General features: G+C 40.8%; 1 protein-coding gene across 2 annotated transcripts in view; it reads left to right on the top strand.

Moving 5' to 3' along the window:
- Positions 1 to 12,298: 12,298 nt before the first annotated feature.
- Positions 12,299 to 16,846, top strand: part of RGS22 (regulator of G protein signaling 22) — a 58,764-nt gene continuing 54,216 nt past the window's right edge. The window contains exons 1-3 of one of the 2 annotated variants that reach the window (XM_079302477.1): positions 12,299 to 12,390; positions 12,990 to 13,018; positions 13,535 to 13,597. In XM_079302477.1, coding sequence (XP_079158603.1) covers positions 12,366 to 12,390; positions 12,990 to 13,018; positions 13,535 to 13,597 — 117 coding nt within the window. In that variant the 5' untranslated portion in view covers positions 12,299 to 12,365. The remainder of the gene's footprint in view (positions 12,391 to 12,989; positions 13,019 to 13,534; positions 13,598 to 16,846) is intronic. The other variant, XM_079302478.1, reaches the window with a different exon arrangement.

The raw sequence follows: 16,846 nt of genomic DNA, 5'->3' as shown, positions 1-16,846 counted from the left end.
GTTATATTTTAAAATGAGCAAAGCAACTAATAGTTGCTAAAAGATTGTTTATTGCAGAAGCACATCAGTCTTAAAAGGTACAGTCACAGACATTAAAATTCATGCTTCATAAAGGTTTAGACAGGAGCAGAATCTGTTCTTGTTAAGGTCCTGGGAAGCTGATGTTGCTGTGGCAGCTTTTTGGGGTTTTTTTTTGTTTTTGGTTTTTTTTTTTTTTTGGGAGGTGTTGGTGATGGCAGTGAGAGAGTAAAGCCAAACAATAGCAAAAAGTGGTGGTAAAAAAGCACCAGCTCTCCCCAATGCATGCTTTTATATAGAATTTTCTTAACAAGTCAAGACACAAACTTGGACTACCACTCTAGCTTATTAGAATTCTAGTTTCTTAGCATGCCAAGTTATGTATAAACTATGCATATAGTCTATTTTGTTTTATCTGAAAAATATATTTATCTAAAAAATATTCTTACTATAACTCGACTATGTTTAAAACTACATTCAAGAATCTTCCACTAAAAGCACTGGTATATTTTTTCACCTTCACTAAAACTCGTACTGTTACTCTAGCATTTAAAACATTTCACTTACTAAAAGTACTAGACCTCACATTAAAACTTACTAACTCACTTTCCTGAAACTTAAGCTTATACCTCTACCTTATGTGTGAGTAGCTTAATATACTTATAATCATCCAAAGGCTTTAATGCCTGCACTTTGATTTTTTTTCTCTTAATGCACAGAGACCCCCACCTCACTGACTCCAAAACCAGATTTCTTGTCTCTGGGTAAATATATTCTCTATGACAGTGATAATTTAAAAAAAAAAACAAAAAAACCCCCACTTTATTCCTTGACACAAGGGATAAAGTCATGAATCTGTTTGCCTACACATTTATAGAACACAAGGTATATGATAGCTATCTAGTAGTCTCTCTTAATTTGAGTGAAAGGAATGAAAACACTTTCATTGTATGATTGCTTTATTCACAGAAATTAAGTATTGGGGTAGGAGAGTGGCAGTAAAGAATCCCTGTTAGTATGCTTTCTTTCTCTACACAGTATCTCTCAATTAGTCTCCATCACATATCACAAAGCCAGGAGTCTGGACTTTCATAAAACAGCAAAGGAGAAATGAAGTTCTTCATAAAATAAATTAACAACCCACCCCAGCACACAAGCATCACCCCTAAACCCCCTAAATGACCCCCCCACCCCACCTCTCTTCCAACAAAACAAAAAACAAACAGAAAACACTTTACAAGTATATGCAGATCAAGGGGTTCATGTTTCTTTTTCTACTGGGCTGAATTAATTCTTGGAGACCTGAGGCTAGGTGCTAACATACATGAGGAGGATGCAAAAATACTGGAGTAGAAATGATAATGATCAAGTGTATTCTAAAATGTTCTGTCCACATTTATTCTCCAGCTCAATGTTTCTTCTTACAACTGACAACAGATTGTTGGAAAGGGAGGAGTGAATTGTCTTTCCCTCTGGAACATGGGGATAATGTTCAAGATAATATTTGGGTTAGTATTGGGCTGCTGAAAATCTTATTTTTGTAATCCTCATGTCCCTTCAGACAGACATGATCTATAGTGGGAAGAGTGATGTTGCCTACAAATGCCCAGGGAATGAATTTAGTTTTCTGACCACGATGGTTTGAGCCAGACCTGTGGGTTTAAATTCTAAAATAGAATTATTAGAAGTAACCTTTCGCTGCTGACAGATGTTGCTGCAAGATTTTTGCTTCATAAATCTTTTATTTTTTTTTGAGCAGCAACCATAAACCTCAAGCGGTTTGTGAGAAGGAAATTGAAATTACTTAAGTCTCTGATCATTCTTTCCTTGGTGACAAGCACGGAAGAGCTTAGTCAAAAAAATGGTTATAAATCTTTGGAATTGTTTATAGGCTAGGGAATGTTAGTATGTTTTATCACGAACTAGCCAAAAATGGTAAAAAATCTTGGTCATTAAATTAAGTAGTTCAACACCATATGTCAGATCATTTTCCTATTCCATATATTGGTTACTCTTTGAAACACCTTAGGCAATTGAGGTCATTCTGATTAATTTTAATACAAGAAGCAATTTATTTTATTTCTATTTTCATAGGAACATGAGGAAGTATAGCAGTGCCAGATTAGAAACCTCTTAGAAAAGCCAAGCTCTTAGGTAACTCATTGCTTTCTGTCTTAAAACTGGTTAGAATACTGTCCCATTACCATGTTGGTGACCTACTCCAGATTGCTCTAGTAGTCACATAACCTGTTACCTTTTTTTTTAGCGTTGCTACTAAAATAGCTATTCTGTATATCTGATCCTTCCCTTAGACTTTTCTTCCTCAATATTATGATTGTTCTTTCCCTGCCAAAAATCCTCTGAATTTAGTCTCATCTCTTAAGACAATCCAACAACAGATACTGTGTCTAACAACTTCTCACTGTTTCCACCAGAATCTATTCTTTGATTCAGTTCAACAAGCCAATTGTCCAAGTGAAACCTCCTCAAGAGCTAGAATAACACTATGGCTTTCTATTCTCTACAAGAAATACTTTGATCGATGCATACTAAGATCAGCATTTCTTGTATAGGTCTTCTACACAGTCACAATTCGGTTACTTGGTGACTAGTACTCTCACATTCTTCTCAAAAATTTTGAAAATATCCAAATTTTTTTTTCTATTAATTTCTACTGAACCTTAAGTGTGTAATATCATACTTTGTTCTCCTAAGCTTCAGGCTTTGTTTCTCTGCTTGAGTCTTGTGATGATTTAGTATTTTATGTGATTATATTCTATTTTTACAGGTGCAAATTTTTTTGTATCCTGAATCTTATGGGATATTTTGGTGCAAAATATCTAGCAGGTTCTGTTATCACTTGTCAGATGCCACAGCAGAACCTGACGGCTTTTTGGGAATGATGTGTTTATTTTTGGTTAAACAGAAACAAAGTTTGTTTTCACTTTCTTACTTTCTGAGGTCTGATTAGTTGAAATACCCATTATAAAAAGACTTAACACATTTTTTTTTCTCTTTGACAAGCTTCTGGAGAGTGTTAGAACTTACTCAAACTTGTCAGAAGCCTAAATGCTTGTTAGACCTTATTGCGCGGGGTGCTAATGGATGAGTAGTAATGAAACCAACTCTTCAGCAGGAAATTTTGACGGCATGACATTTTAATGAATTTGTAAGCACTGTCAAACACTCAAAGTTTCATATAAAAGTAGACTTCTAACTTGAAGACTGGAGTTCAAGTGTTAAAAGCCCCTCTAATTTTCCCCCTCCGTGCTGTAACACTCATTCTGAAAGCAATTCTGTAACAGTACTTGTGTCTTAATTCTGTAGGTACATTTAATCTCTGTAGGCAAATGGGATGTGGAAACTGTGCATGTAATTCAACTGCTGTTTTTCACTCTGGACTCACAGTGAAAAACCTGTTTCTATAAACTACTTAAACTTAGACACTGTGTCATGACTAGAACCAGCTGAAGTGGTAGAAGGATGGTAACTGGGAAAAGAGGAACAGCTTGTTGGGAAGATAAACATAGTGATGTTTGGTAGAAGTTGTTGAAGCTGCAAAATTATTGCTGAATTGCTCAGCAGTTGTTCAGTAGTCTTCCACCTTAGCAAAAATCCTGAAGTGCTGCTGGTGCCTAAATGGAGGAGTCCTATCTCATGTTCACTGAGTGAACACTATAAAGTTCCTAAACTCCTGAACTGTTGTAATACATTATTGGGGCCTGAAGAACACATCTCCTACAAGTGCTTTTTTCTGCCAGGATTCAGTACACAGTCTATATTTAGACTACCGGGCAACAATGAAATTTTCCTCTGGTTTGAATATATCACATGTTTCTGGTACACATTTTGGTAGATTAGATGTACTGGAGATGGTGGTCACAGCAACATTTTTGGCTATTAAAAACGAGTTCTGCTTGTGTTGCTAATATTCTCTTCTCTTTTAAAAAGATATGCAGAAAAGCAGCACCCCTATGAATACTGCAGTTTCAGTCTTCATTTTCCTTTATCTGTTTGCCCTTGTGTACTCTGTTGTGATGTACAAAAACTATTACTGGGATGCAGTTACCTTTCAGCATTTCTGCTGGAAGTGTTTCTGTTAAGAAAAGGTTCAAGACTCTGTATCTCAAATATGCATAATATGAGAAAGTATAATAGGCCCCATTTTCTGCTCCAAACAGAAATGCTTACTGGGACACTGTTTAAATTCCTGTTCTGGACTTTTTCCTTGGGTTAAATAGTTCTCATAAAATAGTCTGGGGAGAAGGTCATACAACACAGAATAATTATGAATAAAACAAACTAATTCTTAAAATGCTTTACTTGATTAACTTACTTAAATATGAAACTGTCTTAAGGTTGAACTGCTTTCCTCCCTGAAAATAGCCCTTAATTTCAAATGCTGATAATAAAATATCACAAGGGGGCACCAAAGGTTTTTCTTACAGAAGAGAACTCTAGATTTCTTCCCTTTTAAACCTATACACATTAACTCAATGTTACAAATGCAAAATATTTTTAATGGCTTAAAGCAGTGGTGGCCATAATTCCTGCCCCCGGGAGCTGCATACTGAAGCCTGCAAGAGGAGTGGGCATCCTGGAAAGCAATTCCAATGGTATTACTTCTCCAGGGCGTCCTTTACAAGGTGAAGCTGTGGTGGGCCCACAGCCAGGTCCTACAGCAACCAAGCAAGATTGTAGAATTATAGACTGGCCTGAACAGTGCCTCCTGGCTCACTTCCTCTCACAGCCACAGACTTGGATTATCCAGCAGTCTCCATGCCAATCTAGAGTACAAAACATAACTCTTTCACACAAGTGTTGCTGTTGAAGCATTTGAGAATTTGTAGTTTCAGGAGCTGCAAGCTCTGGACTTTATTCCCCAAGTATAGAAAATGTATTTGATAATGAAATCCAATATGGTTTTATGAAGTATGAATACTGTACAAGTGCTTCCTCTCCTTTATCATGATTTTAAAATGACCAGAGGAAAAACATTGTATGCATTTTATTCATACTTAATTGATGCTCTGAAAGCTTTAGTAAATAAGAAAGGGAAAATAATATCTTTTTAAAACTCAGATTGGAAAAGTCTAAGTATTCCAATGTAACATATTTGAAACAATGTCAGAATGACAGTTAATGAAGGCCAGGTGAGGATTTGGTGACTTAAAGCATTCTTTATTTTTAAACTAGGTACTCCTGGAGTCCAGGAGAAAGGTAGGTAGTTAGGAAAGCAAAACACCTACACAATAAGATGGCTGTAATTTTTGGATGCTTTTCTGAAGCATTATCTTAAGGACCACCCTTTAGCTATGGATTGTCATACAAATCTCAGCACCTGTTGAGTAGACATTACTGTGCTCTTGCAGTGGAGGAACATGAAATATTTTTTTTCCTTTTGATTTCTTTTTTTTCTGCTTGATCAGTCTCCCAAGCTATTTCATTACAGAACTTCACAGCAGCCACAGCAGTGTGCTAAAAATGTGATCAGTGAGATGTTTTGTCTCAAGCAGCACTGCTGCTGTGCAGATTTGATGCATCAGTAATATTTTATTTGGATAACTCAGCTAGGGAATCCTGGGTTTGGGATCTGCTGTTGACAGCTGCTTGATAGCAAGAAGGGGAAGACATGCATGTGTCTAGTGTTTCTTGTTGGCATTTGACACCTACTGCCAGGAGATGATCTGCTAAAGGACATTTGACATTATTGGCATATGCTATTGCTATATGCTGGAGTTTCTTCATTATGCCTCTTGCATTGGACCTTGGTGGACTGGAACAGCTGTGAAGCCATGATCAAGAAACTGACCTGACATAAACCAAGCTGTGAGTAACCCCAGAAAAAAAAGTCATGAAATCTACTTGCACAGCTAGAAGTAGGAAGTAGCAGTACATTTGAAAAGCTTAAATTAGGACAACCAAAATGTATTGCAAACCATGACTCCAGTTTATCTACATTGAAAATAGATAATAGACAATAACAATGCAATCTTTTGTAGGTAGTGCCAAAACTTAGGATACATCCTGTGACAGTGAAATCTCTGTGAGAAATAACTGTCACAGCTTCTTCTGATCTGTATCTATGTTTCTGCTGAAAGATATGTTACATTAACTGTAGTAGGGCTGCTAGCAAAAAGTTCTCTGTATCTTGCTGTAGACTTAAGTACCATACCAATGTTTTTATCTTGTACGTGGTTTGATAGCTGTGGGTCTAGTAATTAATTCCTGATTTTCATTCTGTCTTTACAGAATTACTTTATTTCTAATAATAATTCCTAAATAATTTCTCTGTTTCTATTATTGTTTCTAATAATTTTATTTCATAATCTTGCTAAATAGTCTTTAAATTAAGCATTACTGCTCCTTTCCAAAATTAGGAAAGGTAGTGTGAAATTCTCCTAAAGCTCTAGGAGTAATGCCTGAAGACACTAGCAGAAATTTATGAAGGAAACAGATGGCTGCAGGTGTGTATGCAGGAGGCATACACACTGCTTGGCATGTAAGAAGTAGAGTACAAATGTATACTTTAAATTACTAAGTGATCCTTCCAAATTCTGCTTCATCTTCCAGGTATGTCTCTGTATTTCCCTAATGTTTTTCAAGACCCATATTAAGCAAACGGAAATAAAACCTTACTCAAAGCCTTTAAATTTGATAAGACACCTCTGCACTCTCCTGATAGAATAGGATTGTTATAGGAATCCTAGGGCCATTGACAACATGGACAAGTCAACAAGTATTGTCCAGTGACTATCCAAATAAAGACTTCTGTAGAGGTAAAGCTCTTTGGACTTCCCTCTGAAAGTTTCCTGCAGTTAAAGGTTTCTAATATTGATAGCCTGAAGGTAAGTCCCATTTCTTCCTTTGCTGTTTCTGGAATTATAGAATAGTTTAGGATGAAAAAGCCCACCAAGATCATTGAGTCCAGCCATTAACGTGGCACTACAAAGTTCACCACTAAACCATGTCCTAAGTGCCACATCCACTTAAGTCCCTTAAATACCTTCAGGTATAGTGACTCAACTACTTCTCTGTGTGGCCTTTTGCAGTGCTTGACAGTCCTTTTGATGACAAATTTTTTCTAATAGCCAATCTAAAACTCCTCTGGCACAACTTCAGGCCATTTCCTCTTGCCCTATTGCCTGATACCTGCAAGAAGAGACCAACTCCCAACTCACAACAGACAGCCTCCTTTCAGGGAGTTGAAGAGCATGATAAGGTTTCCCCTTGAGCCTGCTTTGCTCCAGGCTAAACAACTCCAGCACCCTCAGCTGCTCCTCACAGGATATGTGCTCCAAACCATTCCCTCCACTGCCCTTCTCTGAACACTTTCCAGCACTTCAGTGTCCTTGTACTGAGGGGCCCAGACTGGACACAGCACTTGAGGTGGAGTGTCATCAGAGCCGAGTACAGAGGGACAATCACTGCCCTGCTCCTGCTGGCCACACTATTACTGATACAGGCCAGGATGCTACTGACCTCTCCTATTTTATTTTTAAACACTTACTTTTTTTATTTTAACCCAGATTATCTTCAGGAATATTATTTCTCTCCTTTTCAAACTATTTTGACTGCTCATATTCCCAGTAACAGTTTCCTGAGGTGTTTGCACTAATTTTTTCTGACAGCCGCAGAATTGCATTAAATTGTGCCTATAAACTGGGACTATCAGATTCAACACAGAGGCTGTACCATCACCACAGACAATCTTTGTGTTTTTGCCAACAGAATAATTTAAGGCATTTAAGGGCCAGCTATCTGACACTGGACTTGTGCTTCTCTCTTGCAATCTGACTCCCACTTTGGCATTTCTGCAGTCAATATTTAAATAGGTTTCCTAGCACCTGTTTTCAGTGTATGTGATTGCAGCTACCAGATGCAAAACTAAAATCTCTGTATTAATAATCTGAAAAAGAAACTGTAGTTACATTCAACTGAAGTCATATTTCTGTAAAAATATTTAGGTATTAAAGGTATCACAGCAAGAAATGCCCACTTATTCCTGAGATGAGATGTTTCTATGGAAAATCAATAGGTGTCCCTAAGTATCTCTCTAGAGCTGTATCTGCATTTTTGTTATGAGTATTTGCTACCTTTTGAACACATAATTAACTATGTGAAAATTCATGACATTACTATGACCATTGCCAGGAATCAAGCACAGGTTAGCACCTACAAACACAAGGGGGCATTTGGATTTAGTAAAGCAATCCAGTTTATGTTTTGTCTGTACCTGAGTCCCAAGGGAACTTGTTCATCCAGCAAGCTGACATAGCTTATATGTGTGGTTCTTTGCAGGCAAAGTTGTCTCAACAGTTTTGATCTGCTTTGTCTGGGTAATACTTTGAAATCCTTACCCTGACAAATGGCTGAAAGCATAAATTCCAGAGATTTGAGGAGTACAGATTAAAGTTTTGACTGAAAGTTCACCTCTCCAAATAGTTCTTCATAAGTAAGCAGAGGAGGGAAATGCCAGCAGGTATGAAGTGGATCGATTGATGTTTTCCTTCCACTTGTCTTCCAGTGCAGCCTCTTCCTGTGGTGGCCTTCTGATAGATTACCATTTTCTAAAATTTCTAATGATTTAAGCCTGGTTTTAGTGTTTTTTCTTTCTTTTGTCTAATATTTTATGGGTATATCCTTTTTTAGAACTTATTCCCCTGTCTAGCTGTTCATCTTTACAACAGGGTAAGATGCTTTTTGGGATAGATCACTCTAACTATATTTATGAAACATCTTGTAGGCCTGCTAAGCTAAATAATAATAAAAAGTTAAAATAGGAGCAGAGAAAGAGAAAAATGTGAAAAAGGAGAAAAATGGTCTTGATCTTTATATCTCAGCTTCACTAGCTGATGAACTTTTAACTGGCAGTATAAAATCAGGGCTGAAATGCACACACACAGGTATTTGATTTAAATGTATGTTGTTAACTAAGATAATGAAAATGTCATGATGACTGCTAATAGATTCTCCATTGGAGAGTACAATATGTATTTTCTGATGAGCTTAATCCTAAATATAATCTTTGAAGCACATTGAAACAGCACAAAGACCTAAGAGTTTTATGTCAAAATATACCTTATGGCAGAAGGATAGGAAAAGGACCTTTTTAAATTTTATTTTTCTTAATTGACTCATTTCCAGACTCCAGTTGTTTCTGAGCTGTCCTGTAGCTTCCACTTCTAATTAAAACAAAGGTTCATTCATCATGTTTCTGTTGTTTTTTCTTCAAAAATTGCAAACAATTAGGGAAGTTTAGGAGAAAGTTATAAACTGCAGACTATGTTTATACCTACATCAGAAAGAAAGAGGGGCAGGGGGAAAATGAGTGGAATGAACATTAGCTTAAACATTTAAAATCATAATAAGTACTTTGGTTATGAGCCAATACAGGCTCATAATACAACGGAGTGCTATTCTACCTGCTGGAAAGGTTTAACTTTTCAATTTTTGGGCTGTTATGCATATTCCTTTTACATATACGTGAAGTATACCTATTTGAAATATTTCATAATGACATTTCATAGTGTCCTGATACATAACACGAGGAAATTCAATGTTAACTTACTGTTTGTAATGTCTTTTCTAATAGAATCTACATAGAGAGAATGCAGGAACAGTTAATACTTCATCAGAGTACTGATATTTAAATAGATAACTCATCTGAATCTTCATCTTTTATTCTTTACTTCTGTTGAATATGGTCTTCAGATATATATATTGAAATGTGTATCTTGAATAACAATTATCAGCTTATCTTTTAGGTCTTTGGGAATACTATTGTCTCCTTAAGAGACACCTCCAACCCCCACCTGCTGACCCAAACCACTCTTTAAAGCTAATCTCACAGCTAACAATATTCCATTAAGACAATTAGAAGTATTATTCTGGCATTTAGCAGCTAGACCAGTGATTGTATTTGGGCAGGCATTCCCGGAGTGGAGAGGCACATCTGGAGCAGAGGGTGCAAAGTATGTGTTTCTAGGAGATAAAGCCATTTTCCCTGCCTCTATGGTAACAGATTTGCTGCTTGTTCATTATTAACACTCACCAACTTCTGGACTTTAGGCTTCAGTCCCCAGGCATGTGCATTTGTTCTGTTTTTACTTAACCTTGGATTTCACCAAATTCATGTAGGAGTTAAAACTTTTTTTCCCAGTTGAGTGTTACAACTGGATATACTACTGTGCTCTGGGAAAAGGGGACACAATGATTGTTTTCTGGGAATGCAAGGTCTTAGTGCCTTTGGGGCACTTCCTGAGTCCGGTTGGTGGATTAGGCTTCTCAAAGGAGCCCTTCATGTACCTTGCTCCCATGACATCTTGTACTACTGATTCCAATGGGATTTTTGCCAAGCTACTAAAATCAGTTCTGGTCCGGAAACAAGCAGCGGCAGAGAACCTTTGAGTGAACTTTCATGCCAAAAAATCCTGAAGGATTTATACAGTTCTAGGATAAGGTACTTGCTAGGTAGGATGGTTTTCAGATCCTGGTTGTGAAACACCTAAATCCCTTTGAAATCCTCATACAGAACCCTGAATTCCTTCTTTGCACACAGCTTTCGCTGATCCCGACAGAAACGTGACTTTCTTACATGCTGGAGTTTCTTACAAGAAACTGACATTCTGGGACTGTTTGGTTTCATTTCTGGCTCCAAGCACCCTCAGATTTCTGCTTGTCAGGCATCTCCTGTGGGACTGTCCTCCCTGAGGGAGCGCAGGGCCGGGCCCGGCGCTGCCCGGGCCGTGTTTGCAGCGCCATGGCAACGGCGCGGCGGCCACGGGGCCCGGCCGGGCCTGGGGCGCCCGGCGCTGCTCCCGCTCCTCCGCGGGATCCTACCGGGGCAGGAGCTGCTTCCTGCGATCCCACCTGGGCAGGAGCTGCTCCCGCTGCTCCCCGGGATCCCACCTGAGCAGGACCTGCTCCCCGGGATCGCACCTGGGCAGGAGCTGCTCCCGCTGCTCCCCGCGATCCCACCTGGGCAGGACCTGCTCCCCGGGATCGCACCTGGGCAGGAGCTGCTCCCCGGGATCGCACCTGGGCAGGAGCTGCTCCCGCTGCTCCCCGGGATCCCACCTGGGCAGGACCTGCTCCCCGGGATCGCACCTGGGCAGGAGCTGCTCCCGCTGCTCCGCGGGATTCCACCGGGGCAGGAGCTGCTCCCCGGGATCGCACCTGGGCAGGAGCTGCTTCCTGCGATCCCACCGGGGCAGGAGCTGCTCCCGCTGCTCCCCGCGATCCCACCGGGGCAGGACCTGCTTCCTGCGATCTCACCTGGGCGGGACCTGCTCCCCGGGATCTCACCTGGGCAGGAGCTGCTCCCGCTGCTCCCCGCGATCTCACCTGTGCAGACGCTGCTTTCACCTGTACGGGCGCTGCTCTCACCTGTGCAGACGCTGCTCTCACCTGTGTAGTCGCTGCTCTCACCTGTACGGGCGCTGCTCTCACCTGTACAGGAGCTGCTCTCACCTGTGTAGGCGCTGCTCTCACCTGTACAGGCGCAGCTCTCACCTGTGCAGACGCTGCTTTCACCTGTACGGGCGCTGCTCTCACCTGTGCAGACGCTGCTCTCACCTGTGTAGTCGCTGCTCTCACCTGTACGAGCGCTGCTCTCACCTGTACAGGAGCTGCTCTCACCTGTGTAGGCGCTGCTCTCACCTGTACAGGCGCAACTCTCACCTGTGCAGACGCTGCTTTCACCTGTACGGGCGCTGCTCTCACCTGTGCGGGCGCTGCTCTCACCTGTACAGGAGCTGCTGTCACCTGTGCAGGAGCTGTTCTCACCTGTACGGCCGCTGTTCTCACCTGTACAGGCTCTGCTCTCACCTGTGCAGGAGCTGTTCTCACCTGTACGGGCGCTGCTCTCACCTGTGCAGGAGCTGTTCTCACCTGTGCAGACGCTGCTCTCACCTGTGCAGGGGCTGCTCTAACCTGTACGGCCGCTGTTCTCACCTGTACGGGCGCTGTTCTCACCTGTACGGGCGCTGCTCTCACCTGTGCAGGAGCTGTTCTCACCTGTGCAGACGCTGCTCTCACCTGTACGGGCGCTGCTCTCACCTGTGCGGGCGCTGCTCTCACCTGTGCGGGCGCTGCTCTCACCTGTACGGCCGCTGTTCTCACCTGTGCAGGAGCTGTTCTCACCTGTACGGCCTCTGTTCTCACCTGTACGGCCGCTGTTCTCACCTGTGCAGGGTCTGCTCTCACCTGTACGGCCTCTGTTCTCACCTGTACGGCCGCTGTTCTCACCTGTACGGGCGCTGTTCTCACCTGTGCGGGCGCTGTTCTCACCTGTGCGGGCGCTGCTCTCACCTGTGCGGGCGCGGCCGGCGGCTGTGGGTGCCGGGATGCGCTCCAAGAGGCTCACCACAGGTACGCCGCAGGGCCGGGCTGGCTCCGTGCCGCACGGGGCTCGGGCCCCACGGCGGCTCAAAGAGGGGCGCCCTGAACTGATGGGTGCAAAGTGGCCCGGCAGAACCCATCACTCCGAAGAGATAATTTCACTCCCTTTAAATGGCATCACTAGAGACAGGGTATCTCCTAGAATGAATGAGAGTTGATAATTTGGGAACACAGTTGTATCTTTTCAATTTTATCCCATGCTTTGTAGTATTTGGTGTTCAAAGCTTTGAGAGTCTTATACAAATACATATTTTCATTAAACCACCAAGCTTCTAGTTATCAATTTTGCAAGGAAAGCTGGCATGAAGTTAACTTATATGTATAAGAAATAATATATTTAAATAATACTTGCTTTTTATTTAAATAATTCGTGTGATAGTTAATCTATCAACACACAGGTCAGCATATTCTTAGTTTATTTTAGTTTATTTTATTTCTTCAGACTGAGTTATTTTATTTCAGAATACCCAGGATGGTTGTCATGCCTCACTACTTTTTGTTATATTGTAGTTGAACCAGATTGACTGTATTGCTTGGATAACATATGATATTTAATATCTTCTTTTCAGAACCTCCATGTATAACAGAAGAAACGTTAGTAAGTATGCTTATAAACCTTGATTATAATTTTCATCATGCAACTACGGAGCAAAAAAGCAAAAAATAACTTCAGAAACCTCTGTCTGTTTTCTCATTTCTTTTTTGTAAGTATAGATTACTGAGCAATTTCTTAAAATTTTATCAGACAAAATACTTAGTTTGAAAATAATTAGAAAAAATTAACAGGCGACTACGGATAATAAAGATGGAAATGAAAGTGAATTAGGATGAAGGAAGGAAATAAACAACTGGAAGATTCAACATGACAAGTTCAGCAATCTCCTTACTTATCTGTGAATTCATTGGCAAAGGATTTACCTTGCTAAGGACCTTGGCAGTGTGCAATGGTTAGAATGTAACAGTGATGTAATGACTATATTCTTGAAAAATGGGAAATAATATTTCGCAGAAGCTTTCATGCCATATCTCATGAAAAAAATATCATTTGAGGCAATAGTGCATTCAAATATTAGCACAGATTATTACAAACTGTGCTTTGTGGTTTTATTTTTAGGAAGAATGCCTAGCCACAGATGACATGCTTGTGGATTACTTTAATGAATTTTTGAGTCTTCCGGTGAGTACCTTACAGAAATCCCTTGCAAAATGCAAGAAACTAAGATTAAGAGTAACTTAATCAATCTTGGAAAATTTTATGTTTTGCCATATATTTGTATTTTAATGCTAGCAACTCTCGCTGCTCAGTGTTGTTATCAGTAGGAACAGCCCAGTATTTGGACTTCTGGGTACAGATGTTCTCTTGCCAATTTACAGAATCACAGAATGGGTCAGGTTGGAAGGGAGCACAGTGGGTCATCTGATCCAACCTCCCTGCTCAAGCAGGGCCATCCAGAGCCCATGGCAGAGATTTGCATCCAGATGGTTCTTGAATATCTGCAGTGAGGGGGACTCCACCACCTCTCTGGGCAGCCTGTTCCACTGCTGTCACCCACACAGTAAAGAAGTTCTTCCTTGTTTTCAGGTGGAACTTCCTGTGCGTGTTTCTGCTCATTGCCATTTGTCCTATTGCTCAGCACCACTGAGCAGAGTCTGGCATCATCCTTCCATCAGATACTGATAGAAATTGATGAGGGCCCCTCTTATTTGTCTGTTCTTGAGGCTGAAGTGCCCAACTCCCTCAGCCTTTCCTCATAAGAGAGTTGCTCCAGTCCCTTAATCATTTTCGTAGCTCTCTGCTGGACTGCTCAAGTAGCTCCATGTCCCTCAGGTACTGAAGAGCCCTGGACCTGCTGGCAGTCCTCTTCCTAATGTGCACCAGGCCTTCATGGCCACAGGGACACACTGCTGGCTCATGGACAGCCTGCTGTCCACCAAGATCCCTAGGTTATTTATATATTTAAACTTATATAATGAATCATTTATGTATCTAAATCACAGTGCACTAAAATAATATGAATAGGAAATGAAAAAGACACAGAAATACTTACTTAAAATGTATCCACTTCTATTACAGTGTCATAACACAATGAAATAACAAATGTTTGTCCTTTCACAGTTTTCTGGCAATGTATTCAGTGATTAATTTACATTTAAGCGCAAGAAACAAGTCTTTTTTTTCATGGCTTGGAAGGTTTCAAAGTTCACACTTCCCTCCTCTTCCTCTCCCATTTGCAGCTAGAAGGATGCAGCCTTACACTATATTCTGTGTACTGATCCAGTCACGGTTAGGCCATCATACCCAGTACCTTGTATTTAACCAGTTCTGTATTTTGCTCCTTTTCCCCATCAACTAGCCTGCCTCCCCACACTCTGTTGAGAATCACATGTACAGTCCTGCTCCTTCAGTGTGGCAGCCTCATCCATCTTCATCTTAATAGTCTTGGCCCTGACACCTTACACTCAAGGTCTCTTGCCAGGTGGCACAGGCCTTTCCACAGTGTCATTTGTGACTCCCATCCTGTGTGCCACAAATTTGCCCCACGGCCTGTTCTCCTCCTAAAGCACTGCAGTCCAACAGGCTACACTACAAGAACATACAGCTTGCTTACAGGAACCACTGCTAGCATTAGGAGAGAGCAGAATATTTCTTGATGCTCCTTGGACCTCAAAGGAGCTACAAAATGGCTTGGTGGAGCCACTAATGAAATAAGTTCAGTTGTGATTTATAACTGAATGATTTGGCTTACTTAACTGAATCAGACATAGCTATCTCTCTAAGCCACATCATAGATTGGTGTAAATGTACACAACATGGAAATTGCACTGCTAAGGATGGCAGAATGGCCTCCTCATTCCAATTTTTAATCCTAAAATAGAATCTGGGGTTATCAGTTGTTTGTCAGAGTGTGATTTTTGTGCACAGCATCGATACTGACTTCTTTCAGGAGCTCAGTGTTTATGTACTTTTACCACACTGCGAGATTCTGAAGAGTATACAAAGCTAGAGAGACACAGATGGAACAAAATGTGTGGTAAGAGAACTGGGATTTTTTCTTTCACCTGCACTCCCCCAGCCCCTGCCCCACAGCTGTCTTAGGATATCAGCCTAAATCCAAGCCTAACTACTTAGGTTTTAAACCCAAGCCTTCTTCCATGTGCCAGATTGTTCTTAGCACGAGAATACCATCCTCCATGCCTTTGCTGCTTATTTGGAAACTATGCTTCAAGTTTTCCCCAAATTGTAGAGGATGGAGTGGGTAAAAAGTTCAGCCTTTTTAGTCTCTTGATCTCCTTGTACATACACAAATTTCAGGACATCTGTTAGAGGCCAAAATTCTCCTTGGCCTCAGAGGGCTCCTCAGCCCACAGTCCTGGCACAGCTCAGCAGCTCTGAACTGCAGCAATTGTCCAAGCACTCCTGATGGCTCTGGAAGCCCACAAGAAAGAGTTCACAGTCACTCCCGAGTAAACACTGTTTTATGCTGGTAATCTTGGTAGGTTTTTGAGATGACACATGCTCTCTCTTTTACATATTTGCATATCTTCATGAAAACAGATGCTCTGTTAGCTATTTTTAACTGTAATGTTCTCATAATTTGTTTTATTTTCTCTTTGATCTTTTCCTAAGGATTTGTCCTCTTCAGGATTAAGTTCTATTAATGCCTTGAGTTCTGTGGTTTGAATAGCTTACATTCCTGATTTCCCTCTCCTTCTCAGAAGGCTTCTACTAAAACAGTGCATTGAAATTTCCATTGCTTTATTCTTGTTGTGCTTATCCACTGTTGCCTGGGAACAGTGTTACCCAGGTGTGCTAGTAGTTAGGCAACAAGTTAAATTGAAAATATTGTGAGACTTGATACAAGAAATCAGGGGAAGCAAATGCTTATTTTAGGGGACTGCTTCTGCATTGATTTATAATGCACCATTAGCAGCTGGAAAATTGTGTCACTGGGGACTTGCTGTAACAGCAGCAGGTTTTACATGTCGGTTGGCTTTTTTTTTTTTTTTTTCTTTGATTTACAATGTATCCCTTAAGTGATTCTCTTTTATAATGACATTCAATGTAATCTGACATAAATATCTAGGTACTCCAAAGAGGTATATACTGTAAGAAAGTGTAATTTACAGAAAGTATTTCTGAAATACATAATCCAAAAAACCTCAGGAGGGCACTTGTTGCCAGTAGTACAGTGATTTCACAGTAGCAGAAACCAATTACATGACACACAGAGTTACACCTTCCTTAGTAACTAATGTAAAATGAATGATTTAAGAGAAACATTGACCTGGATACATTTCCCTTTCTACGAGTTCAGGCTAGAATTTGAATCTCCAATCCATGTGTTAAAAACATCCAAGGATATGTTTAGTCAGAATGAAAATTCAGAAGTCAGAAATTGCCATCCAGCTCAGTGTGGAAGGCAAG

The sequence above is a fragment of the Erithacus rubecula genome, assembly GCF_903797595.1.
Source record: "Erithacus rubecula genome assembly, chromosome: 3".
NCBI classification, from domain to species: Eukaryota; Metazoa; Chordata; class Aves; order Passeriformes; family Muscicapidae; genus Erithacus; species Erithacus rubecula.
The sequence above is the reverse complement of the archived record's forward strand: the minus strand, read 5'-3'. Positions and strand labels throughout refer to the sequence as shown.